Raw genomic sequence first — 25,076 nt, forward strand, 5'->3', positions numbered from 1 at the left:
ATGAATACAAAATGAGAGAGAATCACTAGAGATTCTGACATGTAAAACTCTTCGTTTTGTCCACAGGAAGATTATCATTGCATGGGAATCAAATGAATGATCAATCAAACAAGATTACAAGATTTTGTTTACTTGAAGCTTCTATTCACTTGCCCAACCACACACATAATCAAGGGAAATTTGAGACAAACAGTACGAGAGAAGACAGTGACTGTTCAGTCATGTGCCAATTTGTTTTTAATGTGCCTGTACTTATCTGCTTCCTATTAATTATGTCCTGTACCTTCATTTTCATACGCCAAACCTCACTGGGTAAACATTTAATACAATACTAATCAACTTAACATAGGAAATGCTAACACAGTGTGCATTTTGTGTAACATTTTATAATATCATGACTTCTGCATTTCTGTGTTGAGATGATGCAAGAAATAAACTCAACAGATTTTAAGGCAATGTAAGCAGTTCATTGGGAGAAAAGCACTTTTGATTTTTTTTTGAATGACACCTTTAGAATAAGCTCTTGTAACAAAGTGACCTTATATAATTATCTTTTCGAATATACCTGAAAACATTTAACATGAGAATCTGTCACCTTTTGTCCTGTTATTCATTTTACTAACAAACCCATACATATTTTTGTGCAATTACCATCGCATTTAAATTACAACAAACATATGCTGTACTGTAATTTTGAAGGCTTTGATCGAGCTTATTATTCACAATACATTCTGTAGAGCTGAATGAAAGACAACGTATACAACCTTGAAATCTTTAATAAAAAGTCTCATACTACAAACTGCCAAACTTCATAGGCAAATAACAGTCACAATCAAACTGAAATAATTATAAAAAGTCACGTAGGAACACAAATGTGTCAATCACCAGTTACATGAAATAAAACACATCAGGGTTTTAGTTTAATGTCTTCTCTCATTGTAACTCAGTCTCTTCGTTCTTAAAGCCTTAAAGTGTTGCATTCAGGCCTGAACAGAAATGACTCATTTCATTTACACCTCACCAAAGCTGTGACTTTGGGCCTCCTACGCCCCTGTATGGCTTTCTGCTCCATCGTCTTTATCTTGTCTTTTCCAAATCTGCAAAAGAAGAATCAGGTGAATAAGGCTAGGTGATGAGGCCTTAAAAACATCAGCTTTCCATGATTTAGGGTTTCTGCAGGTATTACAATCTTTGTTTGCCTTTCCAGGCCTTTAGTTGGTGCAGAAAGTCTTACATTCATGAAGTGATGACATTAAATGTTGCACACACTTTAAAAAATTGCTCTGTATTTTTGCCCTGTTTTCCAATATAAATATCTAAACATCCTGACATCAAAACCATTTACTTGAGATGCAGATTTTTTTTTTTAAGTAATTGAATACCAAAACCGTAAAACAATATTACAGAAATAAAAGTAATATATATAAGAAAGTGTAAACATATTTTATATATGTTATGAGGACACTGCTCATTTTCATTGAGTTTAACGATGAAACAAAACTTACAAAAAAATCTTAAAATTACAAAAGTCTTAAACTTCCATTTATTATATAATATCTAATCAAAATGCATTAAAAATATTTGAAAACAGAAACTGCATTATTTGTTGACAAGGATGTCAAATATAATTTGTCAATAAGAAAGAGGGAAGGAGCACTCCTGTTAAGCAACCAGTGCTGACAATAACAAAAAAAGGATGTTCAATACAGAAGCTAATTTTTCAGTGGGCCTTTTCCTGTATCAGGAGTGTGTCAGGGATGTGAACTGTGAATCGTGGGTCTTACTGCTGGTGCATAACCAAACAAAAGCAAACCAAATCTGTCCATTTTTGTCAACAAAACATGTGATTATCCATTTTCTTCAGCATATTTTATTCCCTGTAATAAGCAGCAAACCTGTATGTAGGCCTCTGAGAGCGTGATCATCTGTGGAAGGATATCAATCACCTGCAGGTCCTGAAGCTCGTACCACTTCCCTGTGCCCTGTCAAACATCACAAACCACACATATTATTCAAACCATACCAAAAACAGCACTGGCAACCTCTGAATGGTGTGAAGTGCAGGCGACACACTTACATGATGCAGAACATGAATTCTGTAGGATCCCTCAGAGGGTTTTCCATCATGAACTATATTGGCCACCAGGTCGTAGGTGGTGACCTTCTCTGTAGCCTGCGCCTCTTCTGTCAGGTACTCGCGCAAATCAACGTTCCTATCGTGCAGGAACATTTTAAAATACATTTACAGAGAATATAGAAATGTCTAAAGTGTAATTAATTTATCCAGAGCACAGATGGTGACATACGTGATGGGGAAGTTGACAATAGTTGGGTTTTTCTCCACAAAGAAGTTGTTCTTGGTGAATCGTTTGATGCAGAAGATGAGGTACGGAGGAAGTTTGGTGAGCTGGAACCTTTTTAGAAAATTCTCTTTGTATGTCTTGTATTCCTGTGACAAAGAACCATTAAAAAAATAAATATATAAGATTTCACAAGGAAAAAAAAAAAAAAAAAAAAAAAAAAAAAGTTTAATTTGCATATTCAATATCAAGCATTTTGCCTTTCTGATCTACAAAAACTTCCATGCACAACTCAAAATTTTGACTCTGGACAAAATTTTATTCATAATATACTCCAAAGCTGACATTATATTTTACTTGCAAAATAAGGCAGCAAAAATTAAATCATCCAAAAATATATTTCATACTACAGCTACAGTCTTTAATGTAGCTGAAAGCAAACAAAGAACCAAAAAAGGAGACTAATTAAATAAACAAACACACACACAGCAGCTGGTCTGGAGAGCTGTTAAGTTGATTTATGTTTAATGGTCACCTTTCATGAAAATATAATTAAAACATTCAAACCAGCTCCTCTGGTTTAGAAGTATTTTATATAATATTACAATATTTATTAACATAAATATTTTTGTTAATATCAGAAATATCAGAATTTGCATTTTTTGTTTTTCGTTTAAGTGTAGTTTAAGTCTATATTGTTTTTCTATATGAAGCATTAACATATTTTTATTTCAGTTTTAGTCATTTTAGTACTTAAACTTATTTTAGTCCGTTGCTATAGTCTATAGTTCAGCTTTATTTCAATAAACAAAACCGTTTTAATAGGTTTAGTTTTAGTTAACAATAACATTGCTTCCAGTGAAAACACCACTAGAACAACACCAGATGCAACACACCACTCTTATATGAGTGGGTAACACAGAAAATATATGGCCTAAGAAATATTTTAAACAAGCAAACAAAAAGGAATTCAAAAAAAAAAAAGAAAACAAACAAAGAAAACTGAAAGCGAGTGCACACCTTCTCATTGTTTCCATTGAACTTGGCCAGGATGTTGAAGAGAGGAACCTGAGGAATGATGAGCTGCTCCTTCTCATCTTTGTAGAGCGGTGCGGTGGGCAGATCCAGTGTCAGATACAGGAAGGTGGACTCAGACATCTCCTCCTGATACTCATCTTTAAGAAGAAGCGCTTCCTTCTCTTCTGCAGGCTGTGAGAAACAAGCATGGGAACTTATGGGACTGTTTTTTTCTGTCGTTTCTATTGACTGGCTGGACACCAGCACAACTGTCACTGTTCAATATTTACAGTAATCCCCAAAAAAATAACAGAAAGCCTTAATAAAATGATTCAGCATGCACCAATCAGACAGTTACTGATGTAAGAAACTGTCCAGCAGACACCTACCAAATCTGGATGGGGAAGCTTCTTTGAGAAGATTCGCATGGACCCCTGAAACACCTTGGTGACGATGGCTATAAAAGACATAAACATCATGATTATGAAGACCAAGCACACAAACTTAAAAAAAAAAAAAAAAAAAAAAAAAAAACGGTCAACTCGAATCAAAAACTCACATGATTTCTTCTTTGTCCCACCAAGAGCACCATGCAATGCATTCATAAACCAAGACAGAAAGTCAACAGCGTCCCCTAGAGGGCAAAGAGTACAACATCAGGTTAAATGGTGCAAGGTCTTGTTCATTAAAACTTTGATTGGCATACTGGCACACTACTCATACTACACCAATTTCTCATTTAAACATGCAACAGCAGCTTAAGAAAAAATATATATATACAGTGTGCAGCGCACTAGTAGTCACAAGGATTGTGTTCTACCTTGTTTAGTGATCTGAAAGGTCTTTTTACTGCATAACACCACCGCCTGCAACATTTCATGCGGCGACACGTGGGCTTTGAAGTTGCGAGGATTCCAGAGCTTGCGCATGAGCTCCCCAAAGCGCTGCACCAACAGAAACATGATGTCACCCGGCGGCCGGCGGATTCTGCGGTAGTTGTCCTCCTCCAGAAAGTAGTTCCGCAGAGGTGGCACATTTGACAAAGCCTTAGGAAGGGAAAAAATAAGTGGTGAAATACCACACTCAAAACAATATTTGTGACCCCAGACCTCAAAACCAATCTTAAGTAGCACGGGTATATTTGTAGCAGTGGCCAAAAATACATTGTATGGGTCAAAATGATCGATTATTGATGCCAAAAATCATTAGGATATTATGTAAAGATCATGTTCCATGAAGATACTTTGTAAATTTCCTACCATTAATAATTTTTGATTAGTAATATGCATTGCTAAGAACTTCATTTGCACAACTTTAAAGGTGATTTTCTCAATATTTATATTTTTTGCACCCTCAGATTACAGACTTTCAAATAGTTGTACCTCCAGCTAAATACTGTCCTATCCTAACAAACCATACATCAAAGAAAAGCTTATTTAATCAGTATAATATAATATTATTTTATCCCTTATGACCAGGGTCACATTTATGCCTAAATTTAAGATGAATTTACCAAAGAATTGCTTTTCGCTGTTTTAACAAACTAATAAACTTAAAGTGATGCATATTTGTCAGTCATGCATAAATTAAGCAGGTCAGATTTCTGAAATAGTACAAATGAAAAGAATGTGTTTCAAACACAAAATAACCAAGTTTATATGTATTATTATCAACAAATCTTCAAAAACACTAATTTCATACTGCTTGTTCCACATTAAACTAAAATAATTTAACAATGTTCATACTTTAACTAAATAAATGCAATTGTTTTCATAACGAACTGATTTATACCCATTTTAAGCAGTACAGATACTGCAAAATGAAATACCAGGACTTTCAAGGACTTTTCAAGCACTACTTTTTTGATTTTCAAAGACTTCAATCAGAGATCACACTTATCAAACAATGTCTTAAAAACATGGGTAATTTTCGTAAGGTATACGTAACTGTACTGCCTTAATGGATTGATATTTTCTACTGTTTAACAACAACAAAAAAATCTGCAAAAAATTCACACGAACCCACTCCGAAATCCTAATCTCAAACAAATGATTCGCAATACATGCTCTGAATCCCTGAACTGAATCAAATGATTCGTGAACATGCACCAAAGTCTCATTTTGAATCAAATCATTCTTGAACCCGGTCCGAAGTTCCGATGTGAAGCAAAAGATTCACAAACCTGCTCTGAAGTTCCGATCGAAATCAAATGATTTGCATGATGAAAGCATTTTACCATTAAAATAAAATAAATAACTGGTTGCTCATCTTACCTGCAAAACCACGTTAGCATAGTCATTGGCCTTGATGTTATTGAGACCCACAATTCCCGGCAGATAGGTTGTGCCGTCGTAGGCTCTGTACAGCTTTCCATGCTTATCCAAACCAGCGATGTGCTGTTTGGTGAATGTGGGTTTCAGCACATACTGGAATACACAAATAAAGCAGAACTCAATCAGAGATGTTAGTCTTTAACCAGGGTTGTTCTACAGAACATAAATTTACTAGACAAAAGGTAAAATGTAAGTGCACATTTCACTATAATGAGACAAAACAGCAATAACAGACTGACAATCAGAGGTTGACTGTACTCACCGTAATATCCTCTAATGAGGAGTCAATGATCTCATAATTGTCTGGCAGGCAGTAAAACTTCAACGTGTGGAGATTCAGGAAAACATGATGTGTGAACTGAACGCTGTGGATGTACGCGTGAGACTTCTGACCTCGACCTGACAGAACGAAAATACAACACGGAGTAGTGTGCTTTGAATGTATTTGTTGTGAACATAATTTGAGATTACAAAACAAAAATAAGGTTATCTGTCACTCTTACCTTGGAAATATTTCCCACAGATCAGACAGGCATAGACATTAATGTGTGAGAGAGAGATTGAACAAAGCTTCTCAAAGTCAAAATCCAAAACACTCCTAAAGGAAAAAAAAAAAAAAGTGAGTGTTATAGCAAACGAGCAATATTGGGTTAAAATAATAAATACAATCTTGGTCATTCAAGTACCTGTTGATTGTGTCCAGATACGGACAATGACGGCTTCTTCGGTCTTCAACACCATGAGAGCGACCGACTTTCACACGCACCTCTGAAATCAACCACAGACCACATATGAAAACCATGGTGAATGTTTTAAAAAGCTTCAAAAAAAAAAAAAAAAAAAAAAAAAAAAAAAATATATATATATATATATATATATATATATATATATATATATATATATATATATATATATATATATATATAAACAAAAAAAACAAATATACCAAAAACAAGTTGTATACTGTATACAGTGTATATATAGTGTATATAGTGTATATACAGTGTATATACACACACATATATATATATATATATATATGCAAAAGTCTTAAGCCACTAGTATTTTCACCAGCTAAAAAATGGTTTAAAGTAAGTTATTTCTATCTTTTGCTGTAGTGTGTCAGTAAAAAATATCGGTTTACATTTCCAAACATTCTGTTTGCCATTAATTGTAATGATCTAATGAGATTTTTGTTTGCACAAGGAGTCTGACAACAGCCAGTGCTCCACACTGATCTGATCTCATCATCGTCCAGTCTGTCTATGGAATGACATGAAGACACAGAACAAACTGAAACAGAGTAAATCCAGAAGAACTGTGATAACATCTCCAAGATGCTTCAAGAGCTTCAAGGTAGGTTTCTTGAAGCATCCTGGAGACTTTGTCACAGTTCTTCTGGATTTAGTCTGTCTGAGTTTGTTCTGTGTCTTCATGTCATTCCAGACAGACTGGATGATGATGAGATCAGATCTCTGTGCAGAGCACTCGCTGTTGTCAGACTCCTTGTGCAAACAAAAATCTCACTGGATTATTACGATTAATGGCAAAATGAATGTTTGGAAATGTAAACTGATATTTCCTACTGACACACTACAGCAAAAGATAGAAATAACTGACTTTAAACCATTTTTAGCTGATGAAAATACTAGTGGCCTAAGACTTTTGCACAGTACTGTTATATATATATATATATATATATATATATATATATATATATATATATATATACACACACACACACACACACACACATATAGATACACACATATATATGTAGAGTTCAGACACAAAACCAGCTAAATCCATCTGACGTCTTTCTTCAAAAAAAAAAACATTTTTATCAGGCTCACATGTGTATGTTTCTATGTAAGTACCGGTACTTCTGATTGGGCTGAGGCTGGTATTTTAGCGAATTTGAAGTAAAAGTATTTGATGGACGTATTATATGTATCGAGAGCATTAACTCAGTATCATTATCTCATTTTTGACCGAGATGGCTTTTAGCTGGTTTTGCATCTGAACTCTTCATATATTTAAGTTTTACTTATCATTTGTTCTCATATTTATTATGTTTTATTTATTTTGTAAAGTCAAATTTGTGATAATGTAATATGGTTTTGATGTTTTGTTTTGTTTTTTTGTTTCGATTTTGCTGAATTATATTAAAACCCATAATGACTAATAATAATAATTTATGGAAAATATTTTAATTAAAAAAAAAATGTCAGAAACCTGGTCACTTAAAACACTCAATACAGATATTCTCATACAGACACGCTCATCTGCTCCTGCAATGCACCTTTCCGTCATGTGCTTCACAGGTGAGATTGTACACTTACAATCTCCTTAAGATAAATAGCTTGTTTCGTAGTCTGTTGTAGTTTGTTTTTCTTTCACTTTATATACGCGCTTCTATTAAATGCATAAGAGCAAATGTATTTAGCAACTACGTTAAAAGCACGGGCCTGCAGATTTAAACCTTGTTCTGTAGTCTACTGCTAAACTATCAAGCTCATAAACGCTCCAAACATACCTTCCTCCTCGTCTTCATCAACATCCCTCTCCCGTTTCACTCCTGCGATCATTTTACGTAAAATACAAAGTTAAATTTTGGTAAATTCAGTGTTGAATGAACGCTTCTCAAACGCCTCCTGCGAGTGTTACAAACCTCCCGCCTTCACTTCCGCTCTAAAATTGGATGGCCAACAGCCCCATAACCCGGGATTGACGCAAAAAACAAACACTGGATTTGTCGTGTAATGTACTTTCTGGAGTACGAGCTACCTATTGCATGACGGATTTCACTTTTTTATATACAAATGCGCACTGCTGGGTTGTAGGGCGAGCAATATTCAACGAAACTGTAAGTGGAAAAAACCCAAACAAACCCGATAGCTAGGAGTTCGCTTACTGTTGGCCAACGTTTTTTGTCTGGCACCAGTGTTTGGAGAGATGTTGTAAAGGGAATGGTTATTGTGCTAAAATGAATTTATTTTGGGAATAATTGAATCTAGAGAGCAGAGCTATGGAGGTGATACGTGATGGAGAGGGGGACGGTGTCAAATACAAGCCCGGCGGTCGCTTGGACATGAGCCACGGGTTCCTGAAACACATTAGGAGGAATCAGATCGCCAGGTCTCTGTTTGCTCTCACACGCTAACAGTCAAGTCAGTAGTACTAGTACTAGTAGTAGTAGCTAGTTATACTGTTTTCATAGTAGTGGCGTGTCTTATTTGAATATAAATATGAGGTTCGTAATCTTAACCCTGTAATGTCTGACAAATTAAGTATTGGTCAGAAAAAAAATATTGGAAGTGGAAGTTTATCGAACCTTTAGACAAAATATATATATAAAAAAAATAAGAAACAAAACAAAAAATGTTTACATATTTGCGTTACGTTGAGTATTACATTAGATTCATCAGGATTTTATGGTTCATTTAAAATTGAGAATATGGAGGAAAAAAAAAAAAAAAACACCGACCTGAGCAAACTTATGCGATTTTATGCAGTTGCTGATATTTTTATTGCCGAAATATAAGATGAAGTTCTGATAGCTTGTAATGTAAATTACTGAGATCTTTATAACTCACTACTTACATAAAGTGCATATAAATAGGTGTCACTTTAATCTGTATCTCCCAGTAATGTGTCTTATTAAGATGATATTTAAACACTTAGTAAATGTAAGTTACTTCAGTCCAGTAAGTGTTAATCTTGAAATATCACTAACAATATAAAAGTTATTCCTCTAGTTATTTTATAAAAATCAGTAACGGTTTCATGGCAAAAACATTCATGTGCAACCGCAAGCAAAAAAAAAAAACAAAAACAAAAAACAACAACAACAACACAAGTTTGCATATGTATGTGTTTTGTTGAGTGCCATATTATATACATCAGGATTTTATGGCTCATATAGAATGGTAAAGTGAGAATATGGAGGAAGAACGTCTCAGTTTCAGAAGCCCAACTGAGCAAAAATATGCAATTTGGTGCAAAATAAGGACAAAATATAAGATGAAGATCTGATCATTTGTAATGTAAATTACTGAGATCTTCATGACTCACTGCTTACATAAAGTGCATATAAACAGGTGTCACTTCAATCTGTATCTCCCAGTAATGTGTCTTAAGATGATATTTAAACGCTTATGTAAGTTGCTTCAGTCCAGTAAGTGTTAATCTTGAAATATCACTAACAATATAAAAGTTATTCTTCTGGTTATTTAATAAAAATCAGTAAAGGTTTCATGGCAAAAACACTCATGCGCAACCACAAGCAAGCAAAAAAAAAAAAAAAAAGTTTGCATATGTATGTGTTTTGTTGAGTGCCATATTATATACATCAGGATTTTATGGCTCATATAGAATGGTAAAGTGAGAATATGGAGGAAGAACGTCTCAGTTTCAGAGGCCCAACTGAGCAAAAATATGCAATTTGGTGCAAAATATGGACAAAATATCAGATGAAGATCTGATAACTTGTAATGTAAATCACTCAGATCTTTATAACTCACTACTCATACATGAAATGCATATAAATATAAATAAAGAGCTGTTGCTCTACTTCTCCCAATAATGTGTCTTATGAAATAACACTAACAATTATTTATTCTTTCGGTTACTTTATAAAATCAGTGAAGATTTCACAGCAGTAAGACATGTGAACCTCAAGCTGAATGTGGACAATTTTACAATAATATTAAAGACCTTTTTCTTGCTTAAAAAAATATATAAACCATCAATCAGACAACAGAAGATGTAGTTCTTAGTATGTTAGTATGAAACTGTAAATATGTAGTTTATAATCTTAACCCTGTAATCCCTGACAAACAAAACAAATATTTTTTGGAAAACCTTTTTAACATACATAACATGTTTTGTTCAGCATAATATCTGATACATTGGGATTGTATGGCTCATATAGTATGGTAAAGTGAGAATATGGAGGAAAAAATATATTTGAAAAAAAAAAAAAAAAAAAAATGCAGTTTGGTGCAAAATATGGCCAAAATATAAGATGAAGTTCTGATAGCTTGTAATGTGAATCACTGACGGCCTTGTAACTCCCTACCTACATGAAATGTATATAAGTATGAGCTGTTACTTTACATCTTCCAATAATGCATCTTATTAAGATGATATTTCAATGGTTTGTAAAAAGTTGCTTCAGTGCAGTAAGTGTTAATCTTGAAATATCACTAACAATATAAAAGTTATTCTGGTTACTTTATAAAAATCAGTAAAGATTTCACAGCAAATAGGACACGTGAACCACGTGCTGAAGGTTGATATTTTTACAGTTATACTAAAAGGCCTTTTTCTTGCTAAAAAGACAACAGAAGGCATGCAGTAGAATGTGTACAGCGGGTTAATTATACGTTATTAAAATTGATCTTTCTACAGGGATGATTATGACAGAGAGGTGAAGCAGGCCAAGGAGAAACAGAAGCGCAGACACACCACCACCCCTCGGCGTCCGCGAAGACCCGACCGCCAGGTGTATCACCCACGCCACCGGAGTAAGTTACATAGGTAGAAAGAGTTTAAATTAATATTTCTGAGTGTAAAGTGATAAGTGGTTTTTCACTGGTTTTGTTTTAGTATCCTGTTGGATCAGCAAAGTGCCAAAATTGTTTATCATACAGGAGATTTGATCATTTTGGAAATCCGTAATAGCAGAATTGTAATTTACTTTCCCAAGACACCATACAAACACTGAGCTAAGTGTTGTATTAGTATTATCCCTATTACAAAAGTCAATTTATGCCAGAACACTGCCAGATTATATTTATTTAAACTTTATTTTGCATTTAATGTCAGAACATATATATAGCCCACCAGTATGAGAGTTACTGCTTTGGCAGTACTAATATATTTGCTTCATAGATTTAATAAGTGAAAAATTACATCACTGGAAAAAAAAAAAAAAAGAGAAATATTTTGTAAAAAAACATAAAAATTGTGTTTTAAAAAAATGGTAAGATTATCATCACATAATTGTGAATATTATGGGCCATGTCTGCGAAGTGGCTTTTAAATAATTAAAACTGACAAGATACTTATTCTGGAGCTTACTTTGCTCATGTATGGATTATTGGTTTATTTTTTAGATGGATCTGAAACTGGTGCGAATGCAGAAGCAGAGGACTGGAATGAGAGCAGCTCTGGCACAGAGCAGGAGAACACTGGCACAGAGCTGTTCTGGCTTGATTATCAAGCTGACAACGGGCAAATAACATCATTCATTGTTCACAAGGTTTGTATTGGGGCGTATTGAGATTCTTATTCTGTGGTGAAAACTGACTTCCATAAAAAAAGGGTAATTGCAACTTTTTAGCTCACAGTTTTTTTTTATGAGAAATAATTCAGATTTAAAGAGCAATTCCGTTGTTTCGTTTCTGTTACAGAATAAAACTAAAAGAAAGTAATTGCAGCTTTTTATCTCAAAATTCTAAGTTTGTATCTTGCAAAACCTTTGTTTTTTCCTCAGAATTGCAAGTGGAAAACTGTGAGATAATATGCAGTTTACAGATTTTTCAAGCTAGGAGCTTAATCATAAATCTGATCTGTGTTTGTCATAAAATGTAGTTGTTTATATATTAATGCTGGAACTGAAATCATAGATGAGGATTACATGTAGATATTGAGATGCTGCAGTGAAAATTGATCAGGATTTAAAACAGTGAACTGTTCTGTCTTTGGGTCCAGTTCTAAACTTTTTTTTTTTTTTTTTCACATTCTTGCTTGTAATCACAAAGAAATGGAAGTAGTGATGGATACAGCTGAGTAAAACAGGTTTTTGAAAAATAGAAAATGTAACATGAGGGCTTGGTTCTGTCTATCGGTTGTTGATTGGATAGAGGCAGATCTGAATTTGAGTTTGCAGTCAGTTGTTGTCAGTTTTTTATATGTATTCATTTGTATGTAATTTATAAGGTCAAAAAAGAAGTGAAACATACTAGAGGAATTGTTTACAATATGGTCTACAGTATGCATTTCCATAAATGAATAGTTCAATATATATGATATCCATATTTATTTGCATATCGTGCATACAGTATGCTCACATAAAGCAATAAATACTATATAGCAAATCTCAGCTGCCTGATATTTGTTTTGTTGCTGTTGTAAAATGTATCTCCCAGCTCTTTATATAAAATGAGCTATAAAAGTATGTCCAACTTTAACCACCTATACCTATAGAGTATAAACATGTAAAGTGATATATACTTGATAGCAAATCTCAACTGCTTGAGTGCTTGTATGATTGCAAAATGTAAACTACATTATCGTCCAGATATAATCTGCTAAATGCAACTATAAGACATGATGTTATTAAGACATTATAAATATTAACATCATAATTTTTGTAAAGCTACTTGGATCCATGCATAACAATGTGTTATGTGAAAAGCGGTATATAATAAACTTTATTTAGTCTTTTGTTATTGTTAGTTTTCATTCTAATGTGTGTGTTAAAGCAAAAACCAAGAATTAAATATTTTTTTTTCCAAACAGGAGGACAAGCCAGAAGTTATTGTGGAACGTGTGGCAGAAAAGAATGTTCTGGACTCGGCCATGAGGGCGGCGTTGTTGGCACGTGTGGGACAGGAAATGGACAAGCGCTGTGACAAATGCTGAGAAGAAGAGAGAGGCGTTTTTTAATACAAGTGGAGATTAAAGAGCAAGGCACTGAGACACCGCTGAGCCAGAACTAAACCTGAAAGGCACTTCTGTAGGGCGGCACCAAGCATGCAGCATTCATAGATGTCTTGGAGATGCCATGTATCCTAATATGTGAAGTGTAGACTTCTTGAAAGAGAGTGGACTCTAACCTCAAGACAAATGACACTGTTAAGCATGAAACGGATCTCGTTTGATATAAAATAGTATGTATTTTGGTAATATACAGCAAACAGGACATGAACTGTTCTTTCAACTGGAAACTGAAATCCTTGTCATTCCTCACTTCACACTTGGGAAAGACGTTGGACAAATGTTGAGCGCTCTGGGGCGTTGTGCAGCTTAGCCGTGGCGCTTTTCACACCTGAGGTGACTTGCTGGCGCTCGTTTGTGATGGGATTTTATAGCCGCGGGGTCTACATTGCTTCACTAAGCCCCGTAAGTCAGAATCTTACAGGCTGCCAGATAAGAGTGTTTTTATGTACAGTTTAGGCTTTATCCTCACTGAAATCAGGACAATAATGAAACCAGACATCGAATGCTTCCAGCCTGTTTAGTCTAAGCAAAGATTTTAAGGAGTCAGCCTATTGCTGTGATGTTGAGGCTAGTGGAAATAGCTGAGGAAGTTCAAACAAAGTTTAAAGAATGCTAATGAGGTCCTCATTGCTCTGATATTTATATCCATGCATTTGGATATCTGCCTTTTCCTTTTACATTCATAAATATTTATGTTGATTATAAATATCATCTTTTCCTTTGTTGGTGCTTATGATGTTGTGCAAACAAAAAAGGACTGATGTGTGTCTTTTTTTCTCTCTCTGTCCTTTTTCATCTCTTCGTTGTACAGGTAGATTTTTATTTTTGTAAGCTGTGTTCTTGTTTAGATTGTAGCATGAATTGCAGGATGAATTGTTCATTCTGTCGTACAGACAGATGATGGCAGTGTGCACTAATGTTTACATCATGTGCAGAAATACATTTTTCTTGAACTGCTTCTGAGTCTCATTCACTGAACTTGAATTCTGGGTGCTTTTATGCCTAAAATCTCACCACAGGAAAACTCTTTAAATTAAATTGAAGGCAAACATTATAACTGATTATGTAAATATAGTGACATTTTTTCCAGGTTTTTTATGTTGCTACCTTATGTTAAACTGCTAGCTCATATCACTTGTTAATACACTTCGAGTGGAGTTAGCCTGTTGCAATTTCAACTGAATGAGTATGATTTGGAAACACAAACACACCCCTCAATAAAAGGGATGAAAATGCTGAAAATGCATATCAGAGCAAAAACCAATCCCTGAGGTCAAAAAAACTGCCTGTAGGTTTCAGAGATAGGAATGTGTCAAGACACAGATCTGGGAAAGAGTTCAAAAGAAATTCTGCTGCATTAAAGGTTCACAGAAGTATGTAGCCTCTATTATCCATAATGGAAAAAGCTTGGAACAACAAGGACTCCTCCTAGAACTGGCCTCATGGCCAAACCGAGCAATCGATGGAGAAGGGCCTTGGTTAGGCTGGTGACCAAGAAGCTGATCCTCACTATAGCTGAGCACCATGATCATCTGGAGATGGGAGAAGCTTACAGAAGCACACAAACATCACTGCAACTCTGAGTCAATAAGCAGTGATGACACATCAAACCTCACCTGGAATTTGCATGAATTTTTTAATACATTTACAAAGTTGTCAGAATCCAGACGTTTTTATTTATTTATTTATTTTTTATTTTTTATTTTTTTGCGCTTTGTCATTATGGTGTACGAATACCATAGAGTATAAGTATAGATAGAGAGATAGATAGATCAGTAATAACTGTGATAAACTTATTACATTTAATATTAGAAATACTTTACTGGTCAAATGTTTTGGTGATATCCATCTGAATGAAACAAAAATAGACATATGAGTAAAGGTCATCATCAGCAGTGTCGGTAACATATGGCTGTCTCGGATTGATTGGGTCCAGAATCTGGCACTGAGTACACAGACATCTAGGCCGGGTGCAGCAGATGGACAAGTCTCTGGCAGGTGAGAATTTACCTGAAACTAGCCCGAGTGTATGGAGAGCGATTGTGTATGAGGTCAAAACGTTTTCACTAAACTTTAGTGGTGTCAGCAGTTCGCTTGATAATAAATAAGGATATAATCCTAGTGTAGCTATTACAAAAAACATTGTTTTTCGTTGTTGGTGAGGTGTTATTTTCAAGTACTGCTCACTGCAGAGCCGAATGGCCTCCAGCTCCCCCTCTCTGGATGTCCAGCTCCACCTCTGTGTGAACTAATGGGTGGAGTTCTGTTTAGGATAGGGTAAGGGGTAGGTTTAGGGTGTGTTTAGGCGACTATCTCCACCCATTACCTCCAGCAAGGGGGAGCTAGAGCTCCAGCTCCTCCCATTTTGGTTTTCGACCACCAAGGAGAGGCTACGCAAGGTCCTGAAGATTGCGGCCGTGACAAAAAAAGTCACGTGACTGAAACCCATGAATATTAAAGTTACACAATGTAGTGGTTAAAAATTAGAACTGCAGAAGAACGTTCGGCTCTTTTCTTTGGATGAATGTGGTTCGAGGCACCGTTGTACACTTAGATGATAAGGCAAATGCACACATAAGTAAATGTATATATATATATATGGAGATTCGCAAATGTGTTTTAATACACGCACGGGTAAATGGTGCACGTATGCAGTTTCCCGCGAAATCCGTCCCGCCAGCTATAAAATACAAATCATTATTATAGGTCTGTCAGACTATATGTGACCCTGGACCACAAAACCAGTCCATTTTTATTACAATTACATTGATACATCATCTGAAAGCTGAATAAATTAGCTTTCCATTAAAGTTTGTTAGGATAGGACAATATTTGGCCGAGATTTGAAACTATTTGAAAATCTGTAATCTAAGGGTAATTATTGAGAATATTGAGAAAATTGCCTTTAAAGTTGTCCAAATGAAGTACGCAGCAATATATATTATTAATCAAAAATTAAGTTTTGATATATTTACGGTAAGAAATGTACAAAATATCTTCACATATCATGATCTTTACTTAATATCCTAATTATATCCTAAATAAAAAATGGATAGTTTTGACCAATACAATGTATTTTTTGTTATTGCTACAAATATACCCGTGGTACTTACGACTGGTGTTGTGGTCCAGGGTCACGTATTTGGGTAAAGAATGCGTCCAAATACTTTTGTTTTACTTTACCCAAATACACTTTGATAGACCTATAGAGGAGACCAGGGATGGCTGTAACATTTATGACCGTATCTTGGAGTTCTTTTAAGCCAGTGCATTAAAAAAAGTGACTTTAACTAGTTACAAGTGTTTGCTATTAATTGGCAGCCTTTATCTTTGCAGCACAAACAGAAAATGCATGGTTCAGTTTCAATGTTACAATTCACCCCATAGACTGGATTAGTTGTAACATACTCTTGAGTGAGATGTAACATGCAACAAGGATTATGACAAAAAATATATATATATATATTTTAAAAGCTTTTTATTCAACACTGGCTTTTCAACATTATTGGTGTGTGTTTGTGTTACATTAGCATCATGATAATAAAACTGAATAACATGCATGCGTGTGCATGTTTAAGCATGTTTGTTAAAGTAATTAAAATTAAACTTTTAGAACATTTAGAGACACTCCTCGGATTGTCTTTCTTTTCCAAGACCTAGGCATCCTGAAGTTCAAAGAAAGCATATAAAACAGTTTGATTGAAGTAAGTTATAACGTTTCATTTAAGTGTCACAACTAACCCCGCGTCTTGCAGTTACAGAGTCTTGTAGCCATGAACTAGCTCACCTTATAGTAGACAGCCAAAACATTAGCACTAACAACTTGCATGAAAAATATTGACACATACACACATTAAACATAACTTTGATGAGTTTAATTACAAAGCAGGGACTGCCATCACAAAGATAAATGAAGTTAAATGTATAAAAAGTTACATAAAATCTGTTGTGTGTGCCACAGGGCTCTGCTTCCTCACATATGGAATAAGGACTAAACTGAGAATGTGTGCAGTGAATTAGGTGATTTGCAACTTGTTCCTTATTTGAGAAATTGGAAGTGTTACAACTGACCTGTGTTACAACCATCCCCATTCTCCCTTAATAATGTTTATTATTTTAGAGCTTGTTGGGACAGATTTAGCTGGATTTGTTTTTTTTTTAATTAACATTATGCAACTTTTGTTTGTCAAAACAAATATAATGTCTAATTACAAAATGTCAGGTATACAAGGGAGTGACAGCCCTGATTAGTCTGTACCAACTTGCAGTGTGAGCTGAGGTATGTATAAACAGGCAATTTTACAACAGTTTGGAATACGGCTAATCCTGTCCAATCAGATTTCTCATAAAGTACAGATTACTGCACCAAACTGTTAGTTACAAAACAGAGGTAATTAATGAGAATTTGTGCTCAAGGCACAGATTACATAAGCGTATTCCACAGGCATTAGAGGCCCTTCAGGGGGGTGAGGCTCTGGCACCGGACCAAACTCCCTCCCCTCCTCGATATAGTGAGTGTGTTCCCCCTCGTGTGAGAGAACGCAAATGTTCACATTCCCATGCGTCCGCCAGCAGACCTCACCCGTCTCTCCTCGTCCTGATTGGTTGCTCAGAGACCAAAGTCAGTGTGGAGTCTGGCACACACCCCTGCACGTGTCTCCACGTTGTGGTTTTGCTATTTTGATATTATATACACTGTTTTTGGCAATTCAGTCATTGCGTAAGAAGTCATTTTGTACTGATTTTAAAAATCTAAACAAAAATCTGAAAATGAAGAAAAAAAATATTTGTAGGAAATAGTATTTATAAATATATGTAATAATAGTACTAAATGCATACTGCATTTGCATTTTTCATTTGCCAAAGATGTTTTTTAATTTTTTTCTTTTAGTGTTGACTTTATGTGGTTTAATAGAAACTGAGATGCATCGATCTTGAGTCTGGTGACACCATAGTGCATGTAAAAGTTTAAAATGGCTTGGCCTTTCCACCTGTTCTCGCATTTCTATTTCTCGCTCTTCTGCACATAATCCAGTAGTATGTCATGCGGTGATATTTACTTCTTGACATCCTGACCTGGGTCTCAGTGCTCTTCATTAAGCATGTTCTTCTCTCAGCATAACTCATTATATATCCTACCGCTCCATGTTACAGCTGACGGAAGAGCAGTCACGAGGGAAGCATAGGCTGTTGAGTTCAGTAATGTAGACTTTACTGAATTTACTTACTTACTGCTTAATTCATCCTTTTTTATTATTTTATTACATTAAGTTACTTATTTGACTTTAATTTTTAGCTAACCGGAACAAAAGCCAGTTTGTATCCAAACACAGATCTTATAATGTTCAAAAGAAGACGGCGTGCAATTGTAAGGTGCTGATACAGGTGTCAGCCTGTAAACAATCATTTAGAATCATTTATTTGCTATGTGGTTTGAGTTTCTCATGCAATGAAACTCATGCCTTATTAATTAAGACTTCAGACTTGTAAGACTTATTTGGTTATTTGGTTGCTTGTAAACATAGTGTGTTCCGGCTCCTATTTTGTCCCGTGGCTTCATGCCGTCTGATAACTGTGGATGATGCAATAATGTCCGGTACGTGAAACTTCCAAATGGAGCTGATTATTGTGAAGGTCGGAAAATATTTCCATTCACAAAGCTCAAAGTTGTTAGTGGAATAAATGATAAGATACCTGGAATACCTGATAACATACCTGGAATAACTGGAGTAAATGATGCACTGCAGTTTCCTAAATTCAGCTGTATTATTTTATTGCATCATTAACATCACAGGGCATGTGACAGGCCTAACATGTTGGCTGACCGTTTATGATCTAACCTTTTATTAACACTTATTTTTAGTGAAAGATATAAGATGATATTTCACATCAGTCAGCACATATCAGTACTGTACAAGCCATGGATATGATGCAAGATATAAATATAAGCAAGTGATACACACTCAGGGTGTTCCCTTGGCAGTGGAGAATGCTCAGTGATTGATATTTACATTTGGAAAATAAGCAAACTAGACGTAAGTTGAGCACACATGCTATTCAGGGTGGCTCAATGCTAAAGTGTAACTGTAGAACTGTTAGTGAAGAGCAAAATATGAATATGGTTCTGCATGCATGCAACTGTAAAATGCACTAGTGTGATTGGTGCAACTATTAATTCACCAGTGAGCGCTTAAAGCAAATACTAAATTATCAAGTGAGAAGATATATAAACATTAAATGCAAAATAATGCAAAAAAGAAATGCAATTAAACTGTATAAAAAACCTTGTCTTTATTATAACATCAGCTCTAAAACAGTATGTATAAAACATTAATATTATTCGAAAGATTATTCACAGCTATATGTTAAAAGGTGTATTTTGATTGGCAAATACTGTATTCTACATCACTCAGCTGGAGCAGTGACAGATGATGGTGTTGTCTTCAGAGGAAACTCAATGTGCTGAGATGTGCACAGACCAGCTGACTGCTCCTGCTCAGTAAAGATGAATCCTATCAAGTCATGAGCACTAAGATAAACCTAACCCCACTTGTTAGCAACTGCCTTTTTCAAAACAATTGAAAGATTTTAAAAATCACAAGGCGTTATAGAATAAATCATGAAATAAAATTGCACTCTTGTGTTAAACAGACCTTATTTGAGGCATTAAAAACCCACTGACTTTAGAACAGTGGACCTGGAAGTTTTAAGATGCAGACTTGTTTTGCATTTTAAAATACATCATCCCTGCAGCACTGAATAAACAGTCTGAACAAAAGTTAAACAATGGGTGAGAATGCATTTCTAATAAAATCCGGTCAAAATGAAGAAGCTTTGGAGTGTGTTTTAGTGGTCTGAATAAGCATCTTTCCAAAAAATAAATAAATTAAAAAAATAGCACCGGCTTTTAAAACACCTTCAAACTGCCACTGGTTTTAACAGCGTGGTTGATGATGTGGTGTACACTGCTGCTCAGGCATTTTAAGCTTCGTTTTACCCTTAAGCAAAGAACATTTGCACCCTGAGACACATACGTAGGACTGCGATTGTGCATAGGCTGGAACCACCTGAAAAAATATGATTTTCTTTTAAACACTATTTGAGCAAAAAGAGACTGATTTTATTGCTGACTTGAAACATTTTATTAAAATGTGAGTTTAGCAAGATATCGGTATTTTCCCATTCAAGTAGACAGAAGTTGGTCTTTCATGACTGAAACAGCTGCTCTGGAGTCATGGCCAGTTTGGCTGCTGAGTGAACTGACTTTCCTTGAAAGGGATTTTAGTTGAAGCAACCACCGTATGGCAAGCCATATTAACCTTTAATCCTTAAAATGTACTAGTATCTATTTCAGTGCTACTAATACTTATTTTGTTAGCTATTAGTATCTATTCCATTAAGTACTAGTACTTATTCATTAGCTAATAGTGCTAACTTTTTAGCGCATTTCTTTGGTACTAGTGCTTATTCTTTAGGTACCAATATCTTAACGATACTAGTGCTTATTCATTAGATACTATATTAGATACTGGTAATCATTTCAATAGTGATTAGTAACTATTCTGTTGTTACTAGTCACATATTTCACATTTTTGCCATTGACTTCTATGAGTATTGGTCATTCACACTGTTTGGTTATGACCAGTATGTATTCCAACAGCACAGTACTACAAATAACAAACAAATAACAAACCTTATTATACTAGTCGCTTGTCTTATGTCATTATTAATCAGAATGGCTACTACAAAGTTTAATTAAAAATCGTATTATTAAAAAAAAAAAAAATCTTACTAGTAACATTTGGAAAAAGTACTATCTAATAAATGTTTACCAGTATCTAATGAATAGTAGTATACATATTAGTATCTGTATTAGGTACATGTATCTAATAATAAGTACTTGTAAGTGAGGTAATTAGATAGTATCTAATTAAAAAAAGTACTAGTACTACTAGTAGTACATAAAAATATGTACTAACAACCAGAGGTGGGCACTCGAATTAGTGACTCGGACTTGAGTTGCATTTTTATAGACTTCACTTCAGATTCGACCTGAAATGGAAAAGGATTCATGAATATTTTAAAAGCAACTTGAGTCTTTTATCCTTAAATATTTATAGGCCTACAACTGATATTCAAAAGGCAGACTGCATCCACATCCATCCGTAAAAGCAGCACCATTTCCTTATGTTTTATGGTAGATAGGACTCTTATTATAGAATCTGATTACAGAAAAAACGTTTTTAACATGGTAATGGTTAAAAACATATCAGTAACAGGCTAGATGTGCATTAACCTTACCTCTTAACACCTCTTTAAAAAAATAAAAATAAAAAGGCAGATCATAGATCATATATTTTATTTTGTCTATAGCCTATAAAACAGCTTCGAAATAGCAAGATTTCAATACATGAGGATTCTGAATGGGATTTTTTTTTTAGCGAGCCATAAAATGACTTGAGACTTGACTCAGACTCGCGACCAAGAACTCCAGACTTGACTCAGACTCCAGCAACAAAGACTTCAGACTTGACTAAAGACTAGTTAAAGACTTGTGAACATCTCTGCTAATAACTGTTGAAAAGCATACTAGCCAGAACTGAGTAGATCTCAGTGACCGATCCCCATAGAAATCTATGGCAAAAATTTGAAATATGTTACTAGTAACAATAGAATGGTTACTAGCCACTACTGGAAAAAATTACTAGCATCTAATGACCAGCACTAGTATCTAATAATATGTACTACTATGTATTTAATAGGTAGTAATATTTAATGAATAAATGCTAGTGTCTATTTATTAGGTACTATTATCTAATGAATGAGTATATCTTATAAATAAGAACTAGAACTAGGATCTAATGAATAAGTACTAGTATCTTTTAAAAAGGTGGATAATAAGAATAAGTACTAGTGCCTAATGGAATAGATACTAGTAGTTAATTAAGATCGAATAGCATGAAAATAGATACTAGTATGTTTTATATATTAAATGTTAAACCGGCTTGCCATATCCACAGGTATAAAATAAAGGCAGTGGCTATTTGCACACTAAGTGCAAATAGCAATGAACTCTGTTTACGCTTTGTAAAAGTACTATTTTCTTAGTGATAGGCTATTTACGCTAAGTGCAAATAGCAATAGTTCCAATTTACACTATGTAAAAATAGCAGTATTTTCTGCTATTTATACTACTTATTGCAAACAGTGGAAGATATCTGCACCTCAGTACATTATAAAACAGTATGCAAACATTAAGTGTAAATGATCATTTTTATTAAAATAAAATGAATTCTGCCTTATTGGGACAATAAAACCTTCCCTACACCTGACCTTAAACCCTACCCGATAAACACCCATGAGGCACTTTATTTTCAACTTTTCGATTATTTCCTTCATTTTTATTAAAAGTAAAGGCCTTTCTGATGTGACATGTGATGTGAAAAGGAAGAAGAAAAAGGCGGATTCGAACTCATGCCGATGGTGTCAAAAAGGCAAAGCTAAGCATTTTACTATCTATGCCACTTCAACTGATCTTTGGTACATTTCTTTCGTAAGCCTAGTGCTGTTGGTGTAAATGGCCTCTGCCAACAAGGCAGGCTATTTGTACTTAGTGTAAATAGACACTCCATAAAAGAACATGGGAGCTATTGGTTACTAAAATGAAAAATGTGTTTCACAGATCTTTTTAGATTATTCAAGAAAAACAACCCTCAAATCAGTCATCATTGTTCTTTTTTTGTTGTTGTTGGTTTTTTGTTTGTTTTTTTTTTAACCACATTTACAGCCATTTCAATCACAGTCTGAGTGCTGCAGATTATGCTTGAGGTCGTAAGTATAGTGGAACAGCAGATGACTCGAGCACTTCATAGTAGGAGCAGACTTAATCACCTTGGTAGAAACAGTATAAAGTACGGTACATTGACAAAACTTCTGTATGATTATTTTGTGTAACAGAATAGATTTACATCTGAAAATACAAGACAACAATTTTAGTGTTTTAGTTTTGGCGAATTGTGATATTTATAAGTTTACACTCTGGACTGCATGAGAGTGGTCAGAAGTTAATCAACTTCAGCATAATTCAGCATAAATAACCATTATTGTAATCCAATTATAAATTAACTTTTCTGTCAATCATAACACTTAACTATTTGCACTGATAAAGATGTATTAACTTTACATGTAATTATGTGGGATTGTCTATCAAACATGGACCATTCAAAGAACATGGCCCGGTTACACAGACAGGGCTTAGACTAAGCCAGGATTAGCCCATAGTTCAATTAGGACATTTATAAGTATTTTTTTCCTAAACGTGCTTAGAAAAACATTTTGGGGTAAGCTGAGCCAGTGGGTAAGTTGACCCACCCCGTGTATCTTTACAACTGTATACTTTTACTGTCCATGTGACCATGTTTTTTGGAATCACACATCATTTCTGACCAAACTGTGAAAAGGAGAAACACACTTGAGGAGTGGAAGGCACCCATTTACTCTAAAAACTCAATTTGGCTTGTCAAAGTAAAATGTTGACAAAACAGATATAATGGCTGTTACATCAAAACAAAATTATCCAGGTCTAAAAATATTTATGATGCATATAGGTGATTTAGCAACATAAAAAACCATGCAAATTATTTAGCTAAATATTAGCCCGAATTGGTGAGCTGGCTAGTTTTTTTCCAAAAAACCACCTATGGGGCAAAGTGAGCCTAATGCTGTGGGGTAAGTTGAGTCAGTATGTTTATCATATACAGTTGTGCTCAAAATTAATCACACCCTTGGTAAATATAATCAAAAAAGGCCTTGAAAATAAGTCTGCATTGTTTATCCATTTGATCTTTCATTCAAAAATGTAATATTCATTTGTTAGACACTACTGAAACTTCAAACAGGACTGGGTTGTATGGTCAGATGAAACTAAAAAATTAGTTTATTTAGCAGCAAACACTCAAGATGGGTTTGGTGCACACTGGGATAAAAAGTACCCCATATGACAATGAAATATACTGCTGTATCTTTAATAGTTGTGGGCCTATTTTGTTGCCTGTGATCCTGGATATCTTGTTCAGATGGCATCATGGATTACAACAAATGCCAACAGATCCGTGGTTGGATCCTCCAACAGGACAATGATCCACAACAAACGTCAAAATCAAAACAAAAATGGATCACTGAGAACAAAACCAATTTTCTGCCATGTCCAACCCAGTTCCCTGACCTGAACCCTGTAGAAAATGAGTGGGGTGAACTGAAGAGGAGAAGCACCAACATGGACCTGGAAATCTGAAGGGTCTGGAGACAGTCTGTTTTAAGGAATGGTCTCTGATCTCTTGTCAGATGTTCTCTAAACTTATCAGGCATTATAGGTGAAGACTCAGAGCTGTTGTCTTGGCAAAATGAGGTTGCAAAAAGTATTGAATAAACTTGTATAAATAATTGTGGCCAATGTGTATTAGAAAGAAAAAAAAATATAATTAGGTTTTTCTCCCATTTTAATTTATTTTTTCTACAATGAAAGGTTAGACTTTTGTAAATGTTTTAAAATAAAAGATCAAAAGGATCCATGATAGATTTATTTTCACATCCTTCTTTGATCATATTTACCAAGGGCATGAATAATTTTGAGCACAACTGTATATACGCATATTATTTGTAGTTTATTTGATAGGGACAGTGTATACGTGCAATTTGA

The 25,076-nt window shown here is 34.7% G+C and overlaps 3 protein-coding genes across 4 annotated transcripts in view; 2 read left to right on the top strand and 1 right to left on the bottom strand.

Annotated features, from left to right (window-relative positions):
- sftpbb (surfactant protein Bb) overlaps positions 1–451 on the top strand; it is a gene marked incomplete at its 5' end in the record, with an annotated part of 6,064 nt that extends 5,613 nt beyond the window's left edge. Inside the window, one exon of the mRNA XM_051109690.1 lies at positions 67–451. Within this exon, the coding sequence (XP_050965647.1) occupies positions 67–68 (2 nt within the window). The remainder of the gene's footprint in view (positions 1–66) is intronic.
- usp39 (ubiquitin specific peptidase 39) lies at positions 231–8,354 on the bottom strand. Its single transcript, XM_051109679.1, has 13 exons — positions 8,187–8,354; positions 6,337–6,418; positions 6,154–6,248; positions 5,913–6,049; positions 5,591–5,743; positions 4,138–4,363; positions 3,877–3,951; positions 3,707–3,774; positions 3,321–3,509; positions 2,307–2,449; positions 2,078–2,213; positions 1,896–1,982; positions 231–1,097 (listed from the first exon to the last, which is right to left on the bottom strand). The coding sequence occupies exons 1-13, from the start codon at positions 8,236–8,238 to the stop codon at positions 1,044–1,046; spliced, it is 1,497 nt and encodes a 498-aa protein (XP_050965636.1). The 5' UTR covers positions 8,239–8,354; the 3' UTR covers positions 231–1,043.
- On the top strand, positions 7,933–14,336 carry c5h2orf68 (chromosome 5 C2orf68 homolog). 2 transcript variants are annotated; one of them, XM_051109684.1, is made up of 5 exons: positions 7,933–7,974; positions 8,668–8,788; positions 11,063–11,178; positions 11,770–11,915; positions 13,178–14,336. In XM_051109684.1, the coding sequence occupies exons 1-5, from the start codon at positions 7,947–7,949 to the stop codon at positions 13,298–13,300; spliced, it is 534 nt and encodes a 177-aa protein (XP_050965641.1). In that variant the 5' UTR covers positions 7,933–7,946; the 3' UTR covers positions 13,301–14,336. The 2 variants fall into 2 exon arrangements, with proteins under 2 accessions (XP_050965641.1, XP_050965642.1); XM_051109685.1 differs by lacking the exon at positions 7,933–7,974 and adding an exon at positions 8,372–8,516.
- Positions 14,337–25,076: the final 10,740 nt, after the last annotated feature.

The sequence above is a fragment of the Labeo rohita genome, chromosome 5 (genome assembly GCF_022985175.1).
Source record: "Labeo rohita strain BAU-BD-2019 chromosome 5, IGBB_LRoh.1.0, whole genome shotgun sequence".
Lineage (NCBI taxonomy): Eukaryota > Metazoa > Chordata > Actinopteri > Cypriniformes > Cyprinidae > Labeo > Labeo rohita.